This window comes from Sinocyclocheilus rhinocerous, unplaced genomic scaffold (genome assembly GCF_001515625.1).
Source record: "Sinocyclocheilus rhinocerous isolate Xijiao unplaced genomic scaffold, SAMN03320098_v1.1 scaffold427, whole genome shotgun sequence".
NCBI classification, from domain to species: domain Eukaryota; kingdom Metazoa; phylum Chordata; class Actinopteri; order Cypriniformes; family Cyprinidae; genus Sinocyclocheilus; species Sinocyclocheilus rhinocerous.
Window position 1 is genome coordinate 302,841 of NW_015662011.1, and position 25,292 is coordinate 328,132.

Below are 25,292 nucleotides of genomic sequence, written 5' to 3' on the forward strand. Positions count from 1 at the left end.
AAGATGAACGAAGGTCTTAAGGGTTTGGAACGGCATGAGAGTGAGTAGTTAATGACCGAATTTTCATTTTTGGGTGAACTACCCCTTTTAACTACTAATAAAAACATTAGCTTAAAATGGCTTAGTTTGTAAACATAGTTCGTACATAAAATGAAAACGACCGAAATGGGCGTGCAAAAACAGCCTAGTTTTCACTGCAAGGTGAGTTATCTAAAGGGTGTGTGTGTGCGTGGCCGCTATCTCAGGACGTGAAGTCCAGGCTGGTAAGAGGCCCTGTGGAGAGGACAGCAGTCAGGTTATGCTATTCCGTTCTGATGTGACGAAAAGGTCAGTACGCCCTTCCTTTGAAGCCAAGCCCACACACACTCTCAGTGGGGTACAGTTCTGTCCACACATCCTCTGTCCTATCTGATACCTTCAAAGACATGCACGTCCTGCCCTTTAATGCCCTACATGGGCCGTGAAAGGAGTTCTGCTTTGGACAGACAGGTACATGATAAGAACAAATAAAAAGCAGCATGAGACAGCAGACTGGCATGCTCACCCACAGGAGAACACGTGTAGAGTGGTTATTTTGTCAAATCGCTGTTAATGCGAACACAAGAGGAAATAATGAATAACCATAGCATGCTATAAGAAATGTAATTAGCCTTGAAATCTAAGTGAAGAATTTAAAGCATATGATAGTTCACCCGAGAATGAAATTGTAAATCATATACTCACCCTCATGTTTCTCAAATCCCATATGAATTAGTGTCTGTGGAACACAAAATTAGTTATGTTGTATTTGTTATGTGTTATTCATGTTATCTTTTGGTCAGCATTTTCTTTTTGGTAGCTTACATAATACAAGAAAAGAAGGTGGTAAGCATTGGCTGTCAGATTCCTCAAAGGACAAAAAAAAGTCCATAAGTAGCCCATGTCTTGCACTGTAGGAGTTGCAGTATATTATTTAATCTCAAACTATTTTTTGAGAAAAAAAGAAAAGAAAAGAAATGATTAATATGTTAAACAAAAATGCATTAAAGTGACAGTCCACCCCAAAACGAAAATTCTGTCATTATTTACTTTAGTCATTCCAAACCTATATGCATTTCTTTCCTCTGAATACAAGCAATATTTTGAAGAATGTTGGTAACCAAACTGTTCCTATTGATTTCCTTTGTATTTTTTGTTCATATAATGGATGTCAGTGGCAACCAAAACTGTTTGGAAACCAACATTCTTCAAAATGGCTTTCAAGTTACTCAAAAGACAAAAAAATGACCATGAAAGTAACCCATGTGCAGCAGGAGTTGCAGTATAATATCTCATCTCCAACAATTTTTTGAGGAAAAAAAAAAAGAGAAGAAAAAGAAAATCTGTTAAACAAACATGCATTAAAAAGATAGCACACACAAAAATGTAAAATTCTTGTCATTATTCACTTAAATCATTGCAAACATATATGAATTTCTTTCCTCTGCAGAACACAAAAGATATTTTGAAGAATGTTGGTAACCAAACTGTTTTAGTTTGTTTTTTTCATATAATGGAATGCAACCTAAATTGTTTGGATACCAACACTCTTCAAAACATCTTCTTTTATGTTTCACAAAACAAAGACATTCATACAGTCAACAACATAAAGGTGAGTAAATGCAGACTGACATGCTCTTGAACCAAAGCTAAGGGTACTGTAAGTTCAGCTAAATGTTTCATTGTTCTTCATACATTAAAATACATTAAGTAAAATTAAAAAGTATGACTCCTTTCTCTACACCATAATGATATTGATGACTTTGCAATTATAGCCAAGTACATAAATACACGAATATGGTATTTAACTGGTCTTAAAATGCAACAATCACTGCTCCATCTCTCTTTCCTCAAAGGTGGGCTGAAAAAGTTGAAAAGTGAAGACCCCTGCTCTATATGAGGAACAGACAGAGCTGACCTTTAATTTTTAGGAGAACTATCCCTTTAAATTCCAGCCATCAAGGCAGGTAATTCTCAAATAATGTACTTATTGTTGAAAAGCAACTCATTATTCTTTAAAGACATTCTAAGAACTTCAGTTACCTTCATCCACAATTGAGTGTCCAACTAGATAGATCTGAAGAAAAATCAATATGCAAACAAAATGATGCAGAGTTGCTGCAGTGGTGGAAAGAAACTTTAATGAGAAACCTTTCTGAGACAGAACTTTTGTGGCTTCTGCAATCTCTAAATCCAAATCTCTCACATTTTGGACACATCTAAGTTGAATTTAGGAGGCTGCTGGGGAAGATTCAAGGAGCAGTTTAAGAAAATACAATGTTACAGCTGTTCCATTTCTCCTGATTAGGAAGAAGTTGTGATCGCTTACCCGGCTCAGCTTTGATCTGTCTCAGCGAGTCAATGACCTCCTCCAGGAATCTTTTCTCTCCCTCACCAGGCTGATGCACAGATCAATTGTTGTTTTTTCTTCAAAGTCAAAGTGAGTTAGTGCTAATTCAATGGAGAACGCGAGTAAGAAGGCCCCTGTGCTCCTCTGGGATGTTCCATCCACCTTGCTGCATGCTGCAATCGCGGCTCTGGAATAGCAATGCAAGAATACTGTAACCTTCAACAGTGGAAGAATATCAGAGATATATATTCAGACACATGCAGACAGCTGACAAAATAAGCTATTTCTCATGTGGGAAGATTTTAACGGCGTAGTCCACACCAAAAATGAACACCTTCAAGTTGTTTCCAAACCTATATTACTTTCTTTATCTTATGTTTAGCAAAATGTTGTGACTGTTTTTTGCAGAAAATGAAAGTAAATGGTGGCAAGAGACCCTCAAGCTCCAAAAAAGTATCATAAAAATGGTTCATACTTATATGCTATAATGTGGAGAAAGTACAGAAATTTAAGCTGTCAAATCTCATTCATGTTGTGTTAAAGGGGTCATATGATGCTGCTAAAAAGAACATTATTTTGTGTATTTGGTGTAATGAAATGTGTTTATGCGGTTTAAAGTAAAAAAAACACATTATTTTCCACATACTGTACACACACCCAGTTAGAAGTCAGTCATGGACCGTGAGTGTTTAGTTTTAGTTTCAAAAACTGAGATATCTTGATGCAGGTAATAGAAAAATAATATATTGTTAATTTACTTGAACTATCGACATTGTAACAATACAAAACTGGTTGAAAATCAGTGAACTTGCCCTTTAAGACAAAATAATATACACAATATATAGACATTGTAGTTTTACTCTATGGAAAAGAGCAGCATGAAGATCCGGTTCAACATCTTCTTTTCTATAGAAGAAAGAAAATCAATGGGTTCGAAGTAAAATGGGGCGAGAAAATTATGACAGAAACTATCCATTTCAGATTATTTAATAAGAAAGGAAGAAAAAAAGATGAGCTGATTCATATCCTGAAAACACAGAAAGTCGGACGTACGCCAAAATGAGAACGAACAAATCTGATAGCTAAGACGGCGGCTTAGACATCTTTACAAAGAGGCTCTTTCAAAGCTATTTTTCAAACCGTTTCAATCCACTGAGTGGAAGGAGAAAGAAATCTGTGCTTGTCACTGCCAAGTTGATTTCTTATAAACAGGCTTCCCTGAGTATTTTTTCAATGAGGCAGACTACTTTACTACACTAATACTATTATAATAGATTCCTTCATGACAGACAGAATGTGAGTGCAATCTGCAACTAATATAGTATCATTAGCCATTCAGAATGTCAATTACATTGTTCAGAGACAAACAGCCAGTGACTTGTATATATAACGGCCTCATAGAAATCAAAACGGTCTGGTAACAAGCATGTTTTAAAAGGCAACACATCACTCTGCAGCCACTTTCACAGTCTCTTTCGTTCATCTAAGAGGCTCTCCATGAAACAGCCTTTCAAGACAAGACTCAGGGAGCTAAAAATATGTTTAATAAAGAATCAACACAACCTTATACATGTTCAAACCAGCTATTTTCATCATATGGCGACTCCGGTGGTCTCTCATATGATGACACGTGGTAGTGCTAGACTGTGAGCTCTGTTCTGAACTAATGAGCATAAATGACCCTTTATGTACAGCGAGAGAGTGGCAGGGATCAGCAGAGGTCATACATGTGTTATTATTTTATGTAAACCACATGGAAGCAGGAGGCTATAAAAATGCAACAGGCTTTCCACAGTGGTGCTGCAGCCAAAATGAAGGGTTCCAGGGGAAATCTCGAAGTGATGAGATGCAAGCACTAACAACAATGTGCAAATAAACCCTCAAAGGTATCATTGTGGGTATATATTTTTCAGAAATGGCCTATTTTGTTTCTATCAGCAAAACTATTACAACTAGATTAAACAATTTCTTTGACTTTAAAGCATAATGTAACTGCTTTTATGTTTGCACTGTATTTCATTCCATTATGAGTAAATTTTGTATAAATTGCAGGAACTTTAGATTCAGTGGCATATTATGTCAACAGAAATATCCAATTTCTTGTTAAAGTAAGTTTCCTTTCTCTGTGGTGAGAGCATAAGAGAGCTTTCAATGCCTGTAGGAATGTATGATTTGTTCTAGATTTTGATTTTAGCTTTTAGGCAACATACAGTATAAACCAAAGCCTAAAAAATTACTAAAATAAATTATGTTTTGCTAACTTGTTTGACCAATTCAATGACAGGAACACAATAAAAAGAGTGATTCATTTACATACAGCACATCACAGTTTTCGTTCTAAACATTGACAGAAAATGCCAGACACACGACTTGTAAATATCTACTTTATCAATAAAACAACTTTGGTATTTGCAATAGCTTCACTATTTGTAATGAGACAATGGTGTAAACTGATTGACAGTGCTGCACTGTAAAAAATGACTGTGATTTTAACGGTAAAAGACTGTAAAAATGCTACAGTAAAAACCTATTAATTGGTTAACGATAAGTTCCCCTACTATATACGGTGGAAAACTGTATTGGACATTACATGCAATTTTACGGTAGTATACCGTTTTTGGAAGTGGAAAAAGAAGAATAATTTACAGTGAATAACCGTAACTTGACATTCCCTGAATTCCCTGCATTACATTTCACATTTGATGTTTTTTCGTTGAAGTAACTATGTTTCTTCTTAGTTTTTTCTTATCAGATTACTTAATTGCGATTCAAAAATCGCACTAAGAATTGATGTTTAATGTGATTAATGTTGGTATATCTTGCAGCCCTAGACTGAACTGTGTGAGCATGTGTCATTGACATGCAAATTTAGCTGCAGCCAAGTGACTTTGTGTGACCCACCTTGTCCCACTCTGCGACCCACAGTTTGAAAACCCCTGCATTAGGGCATGTTACATCTAATGTTGTTAAATTAATATTTATTGCATATTTCAGTTTCATGTGTGTCACCATGCGGTGTTTAGTGTTTGTGTGAATGACACTGTGCACCTTCCATATATGTTAGTTTTTAACAGCTGCTTGTGATGATGGGCTTTGATTCATCATACGACTTTCGCATCACCATCAGTGTATTCAGTGTATTACAAAGGTACAAAACAGATTTCAGTACTTCCATAGATTGGTATATCAACATTATATCAGTTAATGAAATTACGGTATTTAAATGTAAATTTTATCTAAATCCTTAAAGCCTAATATGTTGCTATACCATATTTTTTACAGTAAAATTCTGGCAACCACAGCTGCCAGTTTTTTACCGTAAATGTTACGGAATTGTTTTTTCCAGTGTGGTCATACAATATGGATAAAAATACACTCAAGTTAAAGGTGACTATTTAAACTTGAACACAACACAATATTGTGTTTGGAGGAAGAACAGCAATAGCTGTATCAATGCTGACACCTTTTGCTTCACTGTACTGAAAAATGTTTGTAATATCACCTATATGATGTATTCAAATCCCATTTCATGCACTTCTTTCATTACTTCAACAGAATAACAAATAATGTTCTCATTAAAAACGTCTGAAATTTCACTCAACAGATGCCTTAAGATTGTCCTCTCAAGACCCAGAGACTTTAATACAACTTTCTTATAAAGGCAAAAAGTTTGAAAGTGTAGGGTTTAAAGAGCATAATTCTACTCTTCAGACAGCTACGCACTTGTTTTGTGAGAGCATTGCGTAACTAACATATTTTTGTGTAAATGTGCCTGGTTTTGACCATGTGGCTCCAACAGTTGTTGAAGGCAGTCATTACAATGCATCACATTATCCCTTTTATTCTACAATGTAATTGGACTGACCTTAAAAAACAACTGTATAATTATATAATCACATAATAATGTCACTCTGAAAGCAGAAAAAAGTGTTATTTCACTCAAAGCAGTAGAGAGAACTTGATTATGTTTGCATTTCCTCAGCAGCTGGCCAAAGGTAACTAATTGAATTAACTAATAATCTAGTGCCGGGTATCAAAATACTACCTTAACAAAAGCAGATCTCATCTCAGTCCCTTTTTCTTTTATTTCTTGCTTTGCATTTTTATATATATATATATAGAGAGAGAGAGAGAGAGAGAGAGAGAGAGAGAGAGAGATAGATAGATATATGCATGTGTGTCTGTGTGTTTATTTTGTTATTATTGTAAGATACATTTTAATCACCATCATCAATCATGAAAATCTTTTTTAAAAAGTACTAGAAAAAAACTAGTACTGTACTATAAATGATGCACAAAGCGTGTTCTTCACACTACATGATTTTTAAGCATTTTAAGGTGCACATCATGTGCAAATTCTTTGTAATCAAGCATTTCTCTTTACAAACACTTTATCCAAGATGGAGAAGGCACAGGAGAAGAGCCCTGTATTTCTCTCAGCCTGGGATAAATCTGTGAAAAAATCCTGGTTCATTTCATTTAGATTAGCCTGTCCCACTCTACGGTCCCCCGAATCAAATATTACAGCCTGACCATTCACTGCTCTGACAGCCAAGGTCAAGAGACAAGCCGCTGGACTTGATATAGTAGCTCTCACAGAGAGAAAAACTGACAGTGAGAGAGGTGAATCTGATATGTTCAAAATTAATCCACTTTATAACGTCAAACAACGCACCTTTTCTTCTAATAGAACTTGTGCATTCATCTTTTATTGAAATTGAAACATGTCTTCCTGTTTTTCAGATGCAAATAGCATATAACATCAAAAGTATTAGGAAAGAAATATGCTCTGGGAAATCTGCCTCGTAGCCAGATTTGCCCCCTCTAACAAGTGTTAGCTGCATGACTGGAATCTATAATAGGCCCCATTTGTGTGCTAAATCCATGCTGGATTCGGTCATCATTCATTTGTCCATAGAATATTGCAGAAATGTAAGACCACATAGCGAGCAACGGGAAGCAGGTAACTCATGAATATCTACATGCAATCAATAGGATCCCTACAATATCCCAGCATCCATACATAGTGGGTATACGGTAAAGCTTTGTCCACAGTCCCATTGGAGTAAACAAAATTGTCTTACAGAACACACTGAATGCTTTCTGATGAGAGATGTGGAGGTCAACATATCAAACTCAAACATGTCATTCTGAAGCTGAGGTACCGTAACCTTGAAAGGAAAGGAGAGGTGGGGGAAGACAGAGCGATTGGTTCATCTTGAGGTAATTTCCAACATCTGCATCTGTCATTGAGTCTGGACTCTCGGCTGGCTCTCGTCACCTCATCATTCACGCAAACATTCACACTGTCATTTACCGGCCGAATGTGATCTTGCGTGACCTCGTTCAGTCATTTCTTTTCTTTCACTCTCTAATTCTCAGATCTGAAGGTAAAGGATAGAGAGAAGGGGGCAATCATTCCTGTTTCCAGCTTGCCTAATTGGAAATATAAGAAGAAAATTAACAGCTTGCTCTTAGAAGCAGAGCTGTAAATTTAGCCATGAACACTAATATGGACCTTGGCTCTGAGTCCGGTGTGCGAATCCAAAAATGACCTCAGAGAATTACCTTCACCATTTAGGGACTTCTTTAACAAATGATTTTCTCTGAAATAATGCACACTCAATCATTTCAAATGACTCGCCTTTTCTTCCTAGCTATTGTTATAAACTAAAGTTGCAGCAGCACATTCCAATGACTGCAATGAATGTGATGTTTAGTGTTCACAAGCATTATTCATAATAATTTTTAGCAGCATTACAGTAGCTCAGCAGTTTCCAAAAACGTAGCTTTTCCAACAAGCTGCTTTTTCCAACAAGTAGCGGTGTGACAATATAATAAATTAATATGCTGCTGTTTTTGGCATGTTGTACTGCAACTGTAGCTTTACAGAGAGCTGATCTGTAATGTTGTCATTCCAGATTCATTAATTTAACAATTTATATAATGTATAAGTAACAGTTTACTAGCTACTTTATCTTACAGCCACTGAGAATAAAATTACCTTTTAAATTTCGAACTAGATAAAAAAGTTTGTCAAGACAAACTTTGAAGTTGGCTTGAAAAAGCCAGACCAGAAAGTTTTAAGTGTTTTAAAAAGTTTTAAATTTTTGAAACAGTTTGAATTTTACAATTGTTTTAAAGATTAAACGTAGAATGTTTTGAAGGTAATACAGTCTATTAGAAAAACAGACAGACAGATAGATACAAACATAGATAGACAGATATAGAATGAAGTGAAAGACAGCTAATTCTCCTATTCTACTTTAATTTATCAGTCGCTCACAGTTTCAAAGACGTTTTTCCAACACTGGTGATCTCACGCGATAAGAAATATTAATTAAAAAGTGCTAATTAACATTACATATTAAATTAAAAAGTGCAAAAAAGATGAAAAAGCAGTCTACTTAGCACATTGTGTTGTGTCTCAGTCAAACTTTTAATTTGAATTCAACTATATATTTGAGATTACACTTATCAAATCCATAAATGTAACTCATGTTATTTCAGCAATTAAGAGAATTTTCAAAACACCGTTAATTCACTCATCTAGTTGGTAAACTGTAAAAGCCAGATGCTCATTTGGTAGTTTACCAACTGTCTTTTCATTTAGCATTTTTACAGAGACACACAGTCTAATTTAGACTAATTAACACGTACTGACAGTAAAACCATGGAGAAGGTATCTGGTTTGTTCCGAGCAGAAGACAAAACTATTTAAGCAGGGTAAATAAGCGCTCTCAGGCCAATGTTGCCCATCTGGTTTTGAATATGTTATAGACTGAATGACATGTTTTGCATATGAACCACGCGTCGCCTTATTTTTGTAGGCGGGCTGCACAATGCAGAAAGAATGGGAACAGAGGGACAGCATTGATTGCACAGTTCCTGTGAGATTCAGATAACGGTTTCCTGAATTTCCTGAGTAAAACAGTGCAGGCACACGGCACAACGGAGAAGATGAGTCTGACTGCAAATGGAAAAAATTAAATACTAGTCTCATATATTTAATGTATGGCTGGCTGATGCACACACATATACAAGTGAGCCCAAATTATTTACTGGGGAAAAAGACAGATTTAGAATTTTTTTTTCTCCCCCACTAAACTCTTCAACAGGAGTCCACACTGCACAGCATAAGTTACGTAAGACCTCTTTATACTACGTCCAATGCAACTAAATGACAACTGAACTAGCATCCGAAAAGATTATCACAGTTTGCATTTGGTGTGACTTGGTTACAGTCATATTTTCCCAAAAAGTTGCTCCAAATCATCAGGTCTTTACACTACGACTGCTTTCCTAGATTCCACCAACAAGATATTTTGTCTATGCTGACAACACATTTCTACATGACACAACAAAACAGAGCTCTGACTAAAATGTGAGCTCTCACGCTCCATTTTCTACCAAAAGTGTTCTGGAGGCAGAGCCCGTTCTTGTCCAGTTCTTGGACATGCCAACTGGAATATTTTGCAAACCAGCTGCGTTTACACAGACTAGACTCATAGAGAAATGAGCAGAACGGTTCCCCAGACCCCGGACCACAAAACAACTCAGGCAATCATTGATTCATTCAAAGTTAGCACAAAACATTCAAGTCAGAAAGAGAAGCAAAAAGTAACTTCATGACACCCTTAAGAAATAACAGAGTTTATTTTGGTATTTGTTTTGAAAGTGAGCATGAATTAAGCTCTCGACTTCAGCAGCAAATAAAGTCTCATCTCCATACCTCACAGCAGGACTGTTTGGAGCTCCCAGTTGGTTTGTCCCTGCTTGAACGAGTTCTGAGCTCATCTGCATAGTCGTGCTGAAGGGAACTTCATGCGCTTTTAGCAAAACCAGCCCTGTCAAACTTCTCCTCACCTTCAAAATGAGATCCATCCGCTTATGAAACATTCATTAATGTGATTCCAACTAATGAATCTGAGTCAACAATGAATTATGTATTGTTTTCTAATTATTTACTGTTTCCATAATTACAGAATCACACATTGAGACAAATCGTCAGATTACAAGCGTGTTTTTCTCTTGCTGTTTATGAAGACTCCCTCCCCCAATAAAAAAATAACAAACAACAATGAATATTGGACCCGAATCACAGCCTCGATGAGATCTTTCATTAGAGCTGTGGTAAACAAGCGCTCTCAGGCCAATGTTGCCCATCTGGTTTTGAATATGTTATAGACTGAATGACACGTTTTGCATATGAACCACGCGTCGCCTTATTTTTGTAGGCGGGCTGCACAATGCAGAAAGAATGGGAACAGAGGGACAGCATTGATTGCACAGTTCCTGTGAGATTCAGATAACGGTTTCCTGAATTTCCTGAGTAAAACAGTGCAGGCACACGGCACAACGGAGAAGATGAGTCTGACTGCAAATGGAAAAAATTAAATACTAGTCTCATATATTTAATGTATGGCTGGCTGATGCACACACATATACAAGTGAGCCCAAATTATTTACTGGGGAAAAAGACACATTTAGAATTTTTTTTTCTCCCCCACTAAACTCTTCAACAGGAGTCCACACTGCACAGCATAAGTTACGTAAGACCTCTTTATACTACGTCCAATGCAACTAAATGACAACTGAACTAGCATCCGAAAAGATTATCACAGTTTGCATTTGGTGTGACTTGGTTACAGTCATATTTTCCCAAAAAGTTGCTCCAAATCATCAGGTCTTTACACTACGACTGCTTTCCTAGATTCCACCAACAAGATATTTTGTCTATGCTGACAACACATTTCTACATGACACAACAAAACAGAGCTCTGACTAAAATGTGAGCTCTCACGCTCCATTTTCTACCAAAAGTGTTCTGGAGGCAGAGCCCGTTCTTGTCCAGTTCTTGGACATGCCAACTGGAATATTTTGCAAACCAGCTGCGTTTACACAGACTAGACTCATAGAGAAATGAGCAGAACGGTTCCCCAGACCCCGGACCACAAAACAACTCAGGCAATCATTGATTCATTCAAAGTTAGCACAAAACATTCAAGTCAGAAAGAGAAGCAAAAAGTAACTTCATGACACCCTTAAGAAATAACAGAGTTTATTTTGGTATTTGTTTTGAAAGTGAGCATGAATTAAGCTCTCGACTTCAGCAGCAAATAAAGTCTCATCTCCATACCTCACAGCAGGACTGTTTGGAGCTCCCAGTTGGTTTGTCCCTGCTTGAACGAGTTCTGAGCTCATCTGCATAGTCGTGCTGAAGGGAACTTCATGCGCTTTTAGCAAAACCAGCCCTGTCAAACTTCTCCTCACCTTCAAAATGAGATCCATCCGCTTATGAAACATTCATTAATGTGATTCCAACTAATGAATCTGAGTCAACAATGAATTATGTATTGTTTTCTAATTATTTACTGTTTCCATAATTACAGAATCACACATTGAGACAAATCGTCAGATTACAAGCGTGTTTTTCTCTTGCTGTTTATGAAGACTCCCTCCCCCAATAAAAAAATAACAAACAACAATGAATATTGGACCCGAATCACAGCCTCGATGAGATCTTTCATTAGAGCTGTAATTTGATGCAATCACACAAACAATAACAGACCTAAAATGTTTCTCAGAAGAAAGACAAGAATCATCCAACCACAATTTTCCATTTGTTCTCATTGCTGTCTATAGATATTACAGAGATCTCATCCCAGCATGAACTTAAGTATGGAAAGGAAATACTGTAGGATGTTTTCCTTAATATTAACTGACAATTTTATATTTTCAAATGTTCTCCCTTGGGATCTATGCACCTGATGAGAAATCATGTTGATCTTGCAGGCTCTTAAAATCCTTTTCTGTGGTATTTCAATAATACAATTCCTACAGTATGTCATAATCAAGAGAAAAAAAAAATGTCAAACTAAACTAAATATCAATGCTTTTGAGCATATTCCAGATATTTCCTCTCTTTTATGCTTTTGTTAGTTGAGCCTAAGGAAGCCCAATTTCACCTAAGTAAAAACAAAAGGCTCGATAAAGTTTCAATTAATAAAGTGAAATATAAAGTGGCAGTTGTGAGATATAAAGTTACAACTGTACCATTTAAATTATATGAAAATTTGCAATTACAAGAAATAAAGTTGTTAGTAAGATATAAAGTGAAATTGTGAGATATAAAGTCTATGAATTATGAGCAGACAGAATCACAAGTCCAATTTGATAAAAAGTTACACTGTGAGATACAGTCAAACCTATATATATGTTATATATGTTATAGTATATATGTTTTTTTTGTTTTTTTGTTTTTTTTTTGTTCATTTATGTAAGTGAGGATAGCAAAATAAAGTAAACTGTGACATATTATACCCAAAAATTCTTCACACAGTGGACTATCAGTAAAACTGATAAAAAAAAATTTGGGACCAAAAATTATTCAGACACTTTGACCTGACCATGTTTTGCTAAAGTGTTTTTTTCTTTAATTGCTAATGCGACCTTTTTACACCACAGACGGAACAAAATTAAGCATTTCTTGGTAATTGGTTGACCTAAATTGGTATTATCAAGATGAATTTGTTCCAACACCGTTTAACTCTGAGTTCTTGTCATATTTTATGACAATTTTCTAAACTGTGATAATGTGAGAAATGTTGAAGGTGTCTGAATAAATTTTGGTTTGACTGTATGAAGTTGCAACTACAAGAGACAAACTCACAATTAGGAGATATAAAGTCACAATGACCTTTTTATTTTGTTACTCTAAGACACAACTGATTTCTAGAGAGGCCTGTGTGGGACTGAATCTCTGTGCAGTTTCTGTCTATGTGAGTATCAGTAACAGCATTGATTGGTTGGCACTTGTGAACATCTCTTAGCATGATGAAGAGTGAGGTGTTACAGCTAGGGAACACTTCTCTAATCACATTTTCATTTTGTTTTACTTAATGGATATTTCTTGCTCCTGCTTTTTTTGGTGCGGCATTACGATGATTTAAGCGTTTCCTCTCGCTTTCAAAGTATCTGCTTAGCATTTGCTTTCATGACGGACTTTATTTATCTCCCTGTTTTCAAAAGTAATTTCAAGTCTTAATGAAATGCATTGGGTTGTCTAAATCCCTTTTTAAAGGGGAGTGATGGATGGATTGATGGATGCTTGAAAGAGTGTGGCCATACGGAGGGGTGTCAATAACTCTATTAGCCTGATCACGTCGCACTGGCCAGCGCTTGCACGCATATAGTCGTAAATCCTTCTCTAATGCATAAAAGCAACTTTAAAGTGCCAATGATTCTTTAAAAGGCATTGCGAAAGGCGTCTCCACCTTGACGAGCCATGACGAAATATCCAGATGCTCATTTCCATTTCAAAACGATTCTTTGCGCTGGCAAGGACAGAGTGTTAGTCCACTTAACGGGTATTTTAGATTTATGTTTTGTGCAAAAACACTGGTATTATTATTGTCATCACTGCTACATAAATCATAAACGAACCAGCACTGAACTAAAGAAGTCTTGTAGACTAAATCCTATAAAAATGGCTTTTAATCCATCAGGCTTGTGAAGTTATTAGCGGTACAACCTGTGATGGAATGAAGTGAGAGATTTCAGAGGGAGGAAGACACTGTCGGCTTCACAGACCAGATGGAAGGGTCCCGTCTTCACAGCCTCCCACAATTTCCAGCTTCACCTCCACCTTCTGATTCCTGTGCTCCTCTTAATGATTTCAGATTTTCTCAAAGCTTTGACAGACATTAAAGCAGGATGTGAGTCCGTGGAGGTATCGGCCCCCCTCTGATAGCCAGTACATTGATGTTTGGTTGATCTGAGGGATGGGCCGAGGTCTTCTGTCATGGCTGTCCTCTGTGAGATAGACCGGGGTGAACAGTGTTAGATTTTCACCTGAATTCAACCTGGCAAATGATACTGAGATTTTAGTGCCTGTGATGTTCCAGACATATTTACGTAATGCTTTGTTCGACATAAATGACTGGCAGGCAATATCAATAGTTGTGCATGGCAGCAACTGTTCTTTCTAAGCTTCCACACACCAATCAAAGTCAATCTGACTATTTTGAAAATGGCACTTGGACATATTTATGACTGGTGCACAGAGTCTCATGTCTCAAGTGACTCTAACAGATGGATACAAACCCAGGCAGAGAAAAACCTGTGAAATAGGCCATTAGCACTGATTTTCCATCTTTTTATGAGTTGTGTGCTTTCATTTAGCATCTAAGGGTGGGTAAGAAATGCATGTTTCATGCCCCTTTACACTTCCTCCTCTGTCTGCCGTCGCATCGGATTCCATTTTACCTTTTATGTCTTGCCAAATTTCACTTTTTCCCTCCACACACTTGTTAACCTGCATCTCTTCAGCAGAAGGAAGCGCTTTATGGCGTTTTACGGACACAAACATGATTCTAAAATGAGTTAAGAGGACACAAATGATATCTCAGTTGTAGAGATATCTCAGTGAAGGATAACTGAAGTGTTAAATAGTTAGTGGCTGTACAATTCAACAATTTAGCAATCTCACATTTTCTCTCTTACAGAATTTTAGATGTGATGAACAATGTGCTCAGATTTCTACTCAAATACCTTCAAAATACCAACTTATCAAGAGGAGTGTGTCTACATCCAAAACTATGCATGATACACACACAAAAAGACCCACTTAAAATAACCCACGCAATGCTTTGAATGCCACCACAAAATATCAACCACAGCTCATAAAAGAAACATCCCAAGAACTCACTCGCCTATCTCATTTACTTGGCTGGCAATGATAAAACATTTCCCTGCAAGCATGAAATAACACCTATAATAAGTGAAACACATGATCAATATATATTCATATAAATATGAATGTTTATTTATTAATATTTGGATACACTAAAACTAACCCTAACCCTAAAACAGTATTTTCAGTCTTCTCAGTATTATAATACACAGAAAATATAAAGAGAAAAAACTGAGAAGTTGGTAAAACTAATATAACAGTAAAGTAAATTTTTGAACTAGTGTTCATTGTTAGTGCTCATTCATAATGGTTAGTTTGTACATCTTAAAATGTAAAAAAATGTATATGTAGAAATTACATTTTATATTGTATTATTACATTACATTGTAAGTAATGGATAGAAGACTCTTATTATAGCCAGAAGCAACAGTCATTAGTTAAAAATGTCTTATTGATGGATTTGTTTCTTATAAACACGCAGGTTTTCGCTTCACAAGACAGTAATTGATAGACTGGATTCGTGTGGATTATTGTGATGTTTTTATCAGCTGTTTGAACTCTCATTCTGATGGCACCCATTCACTGCATGTAATTCCAAACACATCCAAATCTGTTCTGATGTAACAAACTCATCTACATCTTGGATGGCCTGAGGGTGAATACATTTTTAGCAATTTTTCACTTTTGGGTAAGATATTATTTTCACCAAGATGAATAAATGCTGAAAATGCCAAGATAACTAATGTGTTAACAACTTAAACCTAGTCTATGATGTCCACAGTCACTTTACAGCTCTATATACCTATCTATATATCAATAACTCCTAAGCAATTACTTTATGTTTTCGTCTCTCCTTCAGAGTTTTAGGAGGAAAAACTGTATGAAATTGACACTTAAATATAATTGAGAACTCCATTACATTTCCTAAGCTATGAGAGATCAACCTCAGAGCAATCAAATTTTCATCTGGGTTGAAATTAGATCTAAACCTAACATCCACCACATTAACACGTAACATATTTCTCTTAGGTTCCTTTTTATTTCCCAACATTGCATTGACCAGAAGCACCTTTCCATGAGTAATAGAGGTTCACTGATAATACGATTTTCATTGCAGACGTGATTAATTCATCTAAACCTCTTGTTTAACCCTCTCTGCACAGTGGTGGGGAAATAAAAGATGTTTCAATTCAACTATCTTCTGAGTTGGGATGTCGTCCAACATTCAAAAAATAAAATAAACAATCCATATTTCATTTGAGTACTTAAAATGGAGTGGATGGAGTCATTAGGCTGAGGCCCCTGGTTCCTCTGTTCTAAAGAGAACAGGACAGCTACACACACTAGGGAGGACACAGGGGATCAAGGGCAGGGAAAGCGTGCAAACACAAGCTCAGGGCTGAGTTATCAGTATTGACTGTGCTTCAGGCAGGACACTGGAGCATAGAGGGGGCTGTGTGTGCGTGTGTGTGTGGTAGACGTGTTAGCGCAAACCTCTTTATTCTTTCAACACCTGCTGAAGGTCAGTCAGATGCAGTGTTGCCAATCACCTGCTGGGCATGAGGTTGCAAAACACATCCCACGCCACAGCCTCCTTACCCACTATTAATTGACGGTTGTCACTTCTTAGAGGATGTCAATCAATGTTAATCAGATTTACTCTCTTATTTTAATCGGGTGTTCACGCCAGATGCATTTGCAATGTCCTTTTGTGTACCTTCATAGCAGACTGACAATAGGAATCACGCTGAGGAACCCCGCCATGCCTTTGATTTTGTGGAATACTGTGAACACACACAAAACAAAAAACATTAATTTGTTGAAAGTGACATGTACTTGTTCTCTGTGCACATCAGAATCAAACAATCGATATTTAATTGAGCCTTTGTTTTTGTGCAGAATTTGTAATCCATCGTTCTCTATAGGGTAGCCTCAACTGCGCGACCACTGACATTCACTCAGTCATATGATTCTCCTTTCATACATGCTGAACATGTTTAACACACCTGATCAGACCTAAAAACATTGCTATAGTGCATTGAACATAATTTGGACTCTTGAAGGGATAGTTCACCAAAAAAAAATAAAAAATACATCTTATCACCCTCATGGTGTTCCAAACCTTTAAGATTTTTGTTTATCTTCGCAATGCAAATGAAGAAATTTTTAACGAAACCTGAGAGATTTCTGTCCCTGTCAACCAAAACGTTGATGCTTCTAAAAGTTAATTAAGACATCATTAAAGAAATCCATATGAATTGAGCGGTTTAATTCAAGTCTTCTGATGAAACAGGGTAGCGTTATATAATGAACAGATTTAATTTAGGCTTTTATTTACATATGAACATTGATCAAAGCACAGACACAGAGAACAGAACTGATGACAGAATTTTCATTTTGGGCGAACTAACGCTTTAAGGCACACTTTTATTTGTATTTATATTAATAAATAATTGAATCAAGCTGCAAACAAATGATGCAAGGCTTTTTCTCAAAACCAACTTTCTCAGCCATTTGTGAACCTAACAAACTTTATTTGTGAAATGTTTTCCTTGAAAATTGCATATGCGCTATCTTTCATTAAAATAAATGCCATTTGGTTTGACATTTGTGTTATCTAATGCAAAGACATTTAAACATTGCATGTGTTGTAAGTGTCCAAATGCTTTTTATGACACTGTATTTCTAATAACTGAGGGGTCATATAATATTCCGGTCAATCTGATTAAACAGGGACAAAACAGAGGGGCATTCCCTTAGTCTGCGGAACAGAGTCTTGTGTATCTTGTTGAAACATCACGTAGTTTCTAAAAAAAATGTATGAATAAATAAATAAATAAAAGAAAAAAAGAAAGATTAAGAAAACCTACATTGCAGGAGAAATGTGAATATGGTAACTGGCAAATATAGTGTGCAAACACGCAATCATCTTTTTAACAACGGGCCTAGTTTTGGTTTATCAGTGAAGAGGATCTAGATTTCTGGAAGGATTCACAGACCTGGTTAATCAGCAGTGAGATCCTGAAGCCATCAGTCAACATGCTGTGTTCTAACTTCCGACGGCAAATGCTTCATGATGATCATAATGGGAACTCTGGCACCAAAACCTTTTAGTCTTGGCTAATCAAATGAAAACTCATAGACTATACGGCCTGTCTAATCAACTGTGAGCACATATATTCACTGGCTGACATACACATCACTAACTAAATGTGTGAACCAGGGAAACAACCGTTTTGGCTGGTTAGCGTGACCCTGCTGCATGGAAAAAACCTACTATGAAGTTATAAAAAGCATCTTTTCTAACTGATGGACATTCTGAAGAAAGCAACACACAATTGCTAATATTTCAGTATAGCTGGAAAAGCTAACATATAGCTTTATAGACTATTTATAGACTTTCTTGATGTGAACACACTTTCGCTGACCTCAGGCTAATGATCTAAATATAGAGCAGAGTCTGTGCTGTGGTTAATAGTAGCAAAAAGGCTAATTTAGACTGCTACAAAGAACACTGACTTATTAGGTTTTGTCTGATCATTGTGGTAACCCTGTTTGTTCAAGCAGTGTGAAAATGACAAATCAAAATCTAACAGCTTAGAACTTAGAAGGTGTGGCACGTTAGCGTTTGTTGGTGCATGTGTGATTTAGTCATTCACAAACCAACAAGAAACAACACAGACATCTTTCACCCTGTCTAGGATGTCAACTTATAGCAGTAGGCTATATGATTTGAAATTGTAGTTGTACTCCTAAAAGCCATTGACTGGATGTTCTCAAAAGATAAGTCATCATCTTTGTATCTGAGAGTCACTTTGAAAAACAAGACCATTTAACTATTAAAAACCTTGAGTGTCCGTCATGTTTACATGCTACTGAACGGTTTGCTGTCAGTGGCTCATAGAGTAACAGCGCCACCCAATGGCTCGCCACATTACTGCATCATCAGCTATGACTGCATGCTAAAATAAACCTTGAAACTAATCCATTACATGTCATTAATACGTTTTTATACAGATAAAGATTTGATATAACAGTCAACAAAAAGAGCAGCCCACTTTTAAAATGAAGGAATAAAACACGTTCTGCATGTGTCTTTCATCCTACCGAGACATTTGACCACCAGAAAAAGTCGATTGAAAAGTGAAGACAATGGGACCCACAGAGCCAGACTGTGGAGTGAGAATGACATAAAGGTTATGGAGGAGAGCCGCAAGTTTGTATCATCACCTGCTGACCCAACCGGCTTTAAGATGAAGGCTGCTAGAAACAGAGGTCAAGGCACCTGTATGGTTGAGGGACTAAACAGCAGGGCTGCAGAACAGTCATGGCTTGAAAGGCAATCAATGCTATAAAAAAAAAAAAAAAGTAGACGAGACCTTTTGCTCCTCAAGATTTACAACAAGGTGCAGTCATCAGCTCAGAATAGGTCTTGCAGCAGAATGACAACTCACAGCCTTCTCAGGGAATACATTTTGAAATTGTTTTTGTTAATTGAAATAAAACTGAGATAAAATATATATATTAGATGAAAAATTAAACCTAAAAATTACAAATGTTGCCTTATAGGTTTAAGGTGAAGTATTTATATTGCTGAAACTAAAAATAAATAAATGAAAGTTTTAATAGAAACAAATAGAAAATAAATAAATAAATAAATAATAAAAAATAATATATAGGCCTACAAATAATACAAGAAAGCAGATCCTTCACTGCCTATGAGATCCCATAATCCTGTGCATGCTGTTAGGGAGTGGATAATAAGTTACTAAACTCAAAAACGTCCTTTGTCCAACTTACTATTCTATTTAATCATATAACACAGGGTACAGGGTAGGGTAGGCTATATGGCAACATGTGATGAATTTGTTTTTCAAACCATTATGCAATATTATTGTATTTAAGAATATTTTGAATTTTTTTACATTTTTAGTTTTCATTTGTGACCCTGGACCACAAAACCAGTCTTAAGTCGCTGGGGTATATTTGTAGCAATAGCCAAAAATACATTGTATGGGTCAAAACCATTGAATTTTATTTTATGCCAAAAATCATTAGGATATTAAGTAAAGATCATGTTCCATGAAGATTTTGTAAATTTCTTACTGTAAATATATTAAAACTTAATTTTTGATTAGTAATATGCATTGCTAAAAACTTCATTTGGACAACTTTAAAGGCGATTTTCTCAATATTTAGATTTTTTTTGCACTCTCAGATTCCAGATTTTCAAATAGTTGCATCTCGGCCAAATATTGTCCTATCCTAACAAACCATACATCAATGGAAAGCTTATTTATTCCGCTTTCAGATGGATGATGTATAAATCTCACTTTCGAGATTTCCAAAAATTGACCATTATGACTGGTTTTGTGGTCCAGGGTCACATTTAAATTTTAATTGTAGTCATTTTGTTATTAGCTTTTGTCATTTTTATTTCTTTATGTATTTTTTTTTTAGTTTAGTTTAATAGGGCTGCTTCAACTTTTTATTTTAGATAGTTGCCACAACATTTCTAATTTTCAAATAAATTTTTTATTATTATTTTACGTTTAAACTAATTTAATATTTTATTTCATTTTTATTTTAATAAACGAAAACTATTTTAATAGTTTTAGTTAACAATAACAACACTGAACCAGTCCACAGTTTTGACTTTCTAACCTTACGACATGTAAAACCTGCACAATCTGACCACAGAAATAGCATAAACCCAGCCAAGTTGCAATTTTTGTCATTTGTGTTGTTTACCACACGCATCAGACGCTCTGTGAACGGATGTGCTGAGCTCAGACTGCTTGGCTTTTAAACATTTCTCATTAAACTCGGCAAATTCACTGCAGCAAACGAGCTTAAAGCCCAGTCCCAGCTGGCAACATGCTACTAAAACTCTTCTCCTGCTGGGCCGGCACACGACAGCCTCCTGGCCCAGACCGACAGACGTTAGCGAGATCAAAGCGAGGGCAGAAGGCATCGGATGCCCGTATACACCCAGACAAGGGACGTGGCTTAACAGATGTGGGTGTTGGTCATTACTATCAGTGATCCGTTTTAATGTGCCCGCTGAGTAAGGGACGGCTGACCAGTGCCATCTGGATAGAGACACAGAGACACGGACACTCTCTCCCTACCTCCCTCTGTTCCAGCTCCGGAGCCACAGAGTCTCCCCCAGCAACAGGAGGGCTGCCCATTTTCTGTCCGTCTCGGTCTCTCTCGTCCAATATGACGCCGCTACATCACTTCTCTTCCTCGTGAGGCCTCAGCGGACCGAGATCACCATGACCGGCGAGCAGAGAGGAACGAGACAGCAGTGAGAGACAGATGAGATGGAGAATAAACCGGCGGATTAAAGGTCACTAAAGACGGGAAGAAAGACAGGAAAGATAAAACCATGGGAAGAGAGAGAGAGAGAGACGGGGAGTGGGGGTAAAGACAGACAGCACAAACTCATCTACATGCAAATTCATCCAACTAAAAAGAGGTCTGGAGAAAAAAGCGGCCAAAGCAGCAGAGGACGAGCAGTCTGCGCCTAATGTACAGAAATAAATGGCATGCGCGTTGTCATGGTAACTATGAACTGACAGAGAGAAAGGGAGAAAGAATGGATCCAGGCTAAAACTATCATCTACATGTAAATGATCCTCTTTCTGGCTCCACTGCTCTGCTCTCAATTGATATTGACAAACTTTTTGTTTTTTTCTTTCTCTGTAAATAGCAGCATGAACTCTTTATGCTCCAGGAGATTTCAACACTGAAACTGTAAATTCTCACAAATGAAAAACAGCGACTATAATAAAGGAACCACTGTTTTCCCTTATAAAAAAGTACAGTGTACATAGATGTACGCTAAACTAAATGTTTGAGGCTGGTAAGATTTTTTAAATGTTTTTTTAAAGTCTGTTATGCTCACTAAGGCTGCATTTATTTGATCAAAATAAGAGTAATACTGTAAAATATGATTACAATTTAAAATAACTGTCTTCTAGTTTAGTATATTTTAAAAATTGATTTGTTCACAGTATAGCCAAGCTGAATTTTTAGCAGCCACTTTTCCGACCTTCAGGGTCACATCCTTCTGAAATCATTCTAACATGGTGATTTGGTGTAATAAGAATATTTCTTATCTATTTGTGAGGTTTAATCATTTTGTGAAACGTGTTTATTTTCTTTTTTTCTCAGAATGCCTTGCCTTGCTATTCAGATGCATTCTTGCTGAATAAAAGTATTTAATTTCTCTCAATAAATAAAAAAAATCTTACTGACCCCAAACTTTGACTTGTAGTGTAATACCATAGTACTGATGATAACATTTGAATGTACACCAGTATTTAGGCCTACTGTACATGATGATATTCATGTACTTCAACATTTTATGATGCATGTCCAAAAGGTATTGCCATGGTACGGAGTCCAAAAAAATAGTAGTAACGTTGAACTTTGTTGTTTGTGTCAAATTAAAAAATCTAACCGTCTGCACCCTTCACAATTCATTAAACCATTGATCAGAGTCAAGGACGCTCTTGTTGTGTAATAACGAGAGTTTGAGTTTAATTGACTTCACTAAGGCAAAATGAGCTCTAATTTGTGTGCTAACTGCCTTATTCAAGATCATTTGGGAGCCTAATATTATAATCTAGTTAATGACAAAACTGAAAAAAGAACTTGGAAGAAACTAACGATGAAAATACATTAGTGATGAAGGACAGATTACAGTCGTCTTAATGCAGATGCGAGATATAATGTCCAAATAACAAGAAATTGCATAAATATGAGAGAGCTGCAACAAGATCTAAAGTTTCAAATATAAGCAAACTTTATATGTGCATATTAAAATTCTGCACAGCTTACAATGACATATGACAATATACGACACTAAAATCTGCAATAATGTCTTGAGAAGGCACAGTTAGTGCTGGAAAAACTAAACATTTCTCATATATTCCTTTTATTCCCATCTGTCCATGCAAAGGCTGAAGAAATGTTTGGTTTTACTTGTGCTTAAAAGTTTGATTGCAGTTTTATGATAAACTAGGGGACGTTTAAGTGCCAGAGACAGAGCATCTAAAATAAAGCTAATAATCATCATTCTCTCTCTACATTATGGTCATATTTTCACTACTACTGGATTGTGCTGCCATCATTTGGTAGAATAATGCATTGCAACGAGTGGACTTTTTCTCTTTCTAAAAGTAGTGGAAAGAAAACAATGTTTAATGAATAGTAATAATAATATCATTATTAGCTGCAGATTGTAAAAAAATAAACACTTCCATTTGGTACATCTTTTATTACAAAATATTGTCATCCCACAATTAATCTTACAGTAATTCCAAAGCATCATAGTATTGACTAAATCAGTAATTTTTCCCCATATTAAGTGTACTCATTAAAAGAACAGTAGATAAACCACAAGACACTGTAATGTACCTCTCAAACAGAACGAAGCACAAGGCACTGTACAAGCCCCGCTTTTCTTTTCACTTTAAAACCTGACATTATACAGACTCTGGGATCTATTGGCGATTTCCATGTAATATTTCCAGGTAAATAACCAGAGATGAAACGTGTGCACATATCTATATTACTTAAATGCAAAAAAAAAAAAAAGAAAAGCCCCAGCCCATGGTTTATGATCAAATGTTTGAAATTAGTGGTCATTCTCAAACCTATAAAAGCATTACCACAGAAATGGACGAGGCCAAAAAAAAAAAAAAAAACTTGGACAAAGCAACCACATCAATGACTTATTGAAATCCAGTGATACTAAAAGAAAACAAACAAAAAGTAAATTTAAACAACAACCTGTAATTACCTGCTAGCAGCTTCTCTGAAGGAAGTTGGTGTTTTTTCCCCCCTCGTAATCTTCTGAAGACATCATTCTAATCCTGTAGGCCTAAAAGGACCATTGACTGAGTTTCATTAACTGACTGCCATTATGAATCATTTTAGTGTGGAGTAACCAAGAACCAACATTAGGCTGTGACAACACTACTGGAGCTTTTCAATGCACACAGAGATTTTTCAGTAAATTAAAATTTCCTTCTGCGGAACGGAAAAAATTCTTTAGCTGTGACTAAATCGACCGAATAGCTTGTTCCGGAGTTAAAAGGTCTTTTGATGCGTGCGTCTCTTTGAAGAGTGATGTGATTTTAACATTTTCGTAAAACTGCCCTGCTGTATGGAAACACCACTTTCAGAATCACAAAACCAGACTAGCGCTGGCTTGTTTACCAAAAGATGAATCTGAATTTTTAAATGGAGCCTCTAACTGAACTGTGATGTGTCACAGGAAATGATCTGTGCTTTAAAGTCGAACTATTATGACATCACTTTGCTGCCGTGGAATTTCAACACCATGGGTGGCTTTTAAATGAACAGTCTGCATCTCGTGTTTCATGATTTAATAATAATTTTCATGAGAGCGAGTTACAGCTAAGAGGGACATTTATCAAATCTGCTTTAATATTAAAATTGCGCACATGCAGTTTCTCATTCAATTATGTTATTCCCTATGGTACTACCTCAACCAGTCGAGACTGCGCTAGTTTTTTAAAATGTTTTGCTCTAGTGGAACTGGTTTTGTTTATGGCATATGTAAGGCCCAGAGTGTTGTAGGGGGTTATATATCAGAAGTGGCTGGATAGAGGAGATGTCCTCTGCTCGTGTCGTTTACCCAGAACCCCAACACGTCCACAAGCATTCAGATAAAAAAAAGAGGGAATTTTGCATTAATTCTGTTCAAGTCAAGTTCAGCACGAATGTCAACCCATTCCTGGAGGATAGGCTTGGTTTAAAAAGGGTGAAGAAAAGATGACTCTTTGAACAGAGTCCCCTGTTATTCAGTCGCAGAGCCTCAGCTCAAAGCTCTGAGTGTGTGTCACCACCTGACAGAGAGAAAGAGCAGAAAGAGACTCAAATTAAGCAAATAATTATAAAAAGCTACTCAGCACTTTGCACGATTAGGCTAAACTTTGGTGTTCTAAGGAGATTTTTTTTTGTTTAACTAGAGATATTAGATAAGAAAAAACTAGACAGATTAGATAAACTGTTAATTAATTGACTATACAGGCTTGTTCCAGCTCAGAGATCTCGACCTTCTCAGCTGTATCCTCCGATTTAAAATCATACACTATTGTTTAAAAGTCTGAAGTCAGTAATATATATACACACATATATATACATATACATATACATATACATATATATATATATATATATATATATACATAT

At 36.3% G+C, this 25,292-nt stretch overlaps 1 protein-coding gene across 2 annotated transcripts in view; it reads right to left on the reverse strand.

The window, feature by feature from the left end:
* Positions 1-23,342: 23,342 nt before the first annotated feature.
* The window catches only part of LOC107727334 (UDP-glucose:glycoprotein glucosyltransferase 1-like), a 28,383-nt gene continuing 26,433 nt past the window's right edge, over positions 23,343-25,292 (reverse strand). For both annotated transcript variants that reach the window (XM_016537179.1, XM_016537178.1), the window contains exon 40: positions 23,343-24,946. In XM_016537179.1, coding sequence (XP_016392665.1) covers positions 24,921-24,946 — 26 coding nt within the window. In that variant the 3' untranslated portion in view covers positions 23,343-24,920. The remainder of the gene's footprint in view (positions 24,947-25,292) is intronic.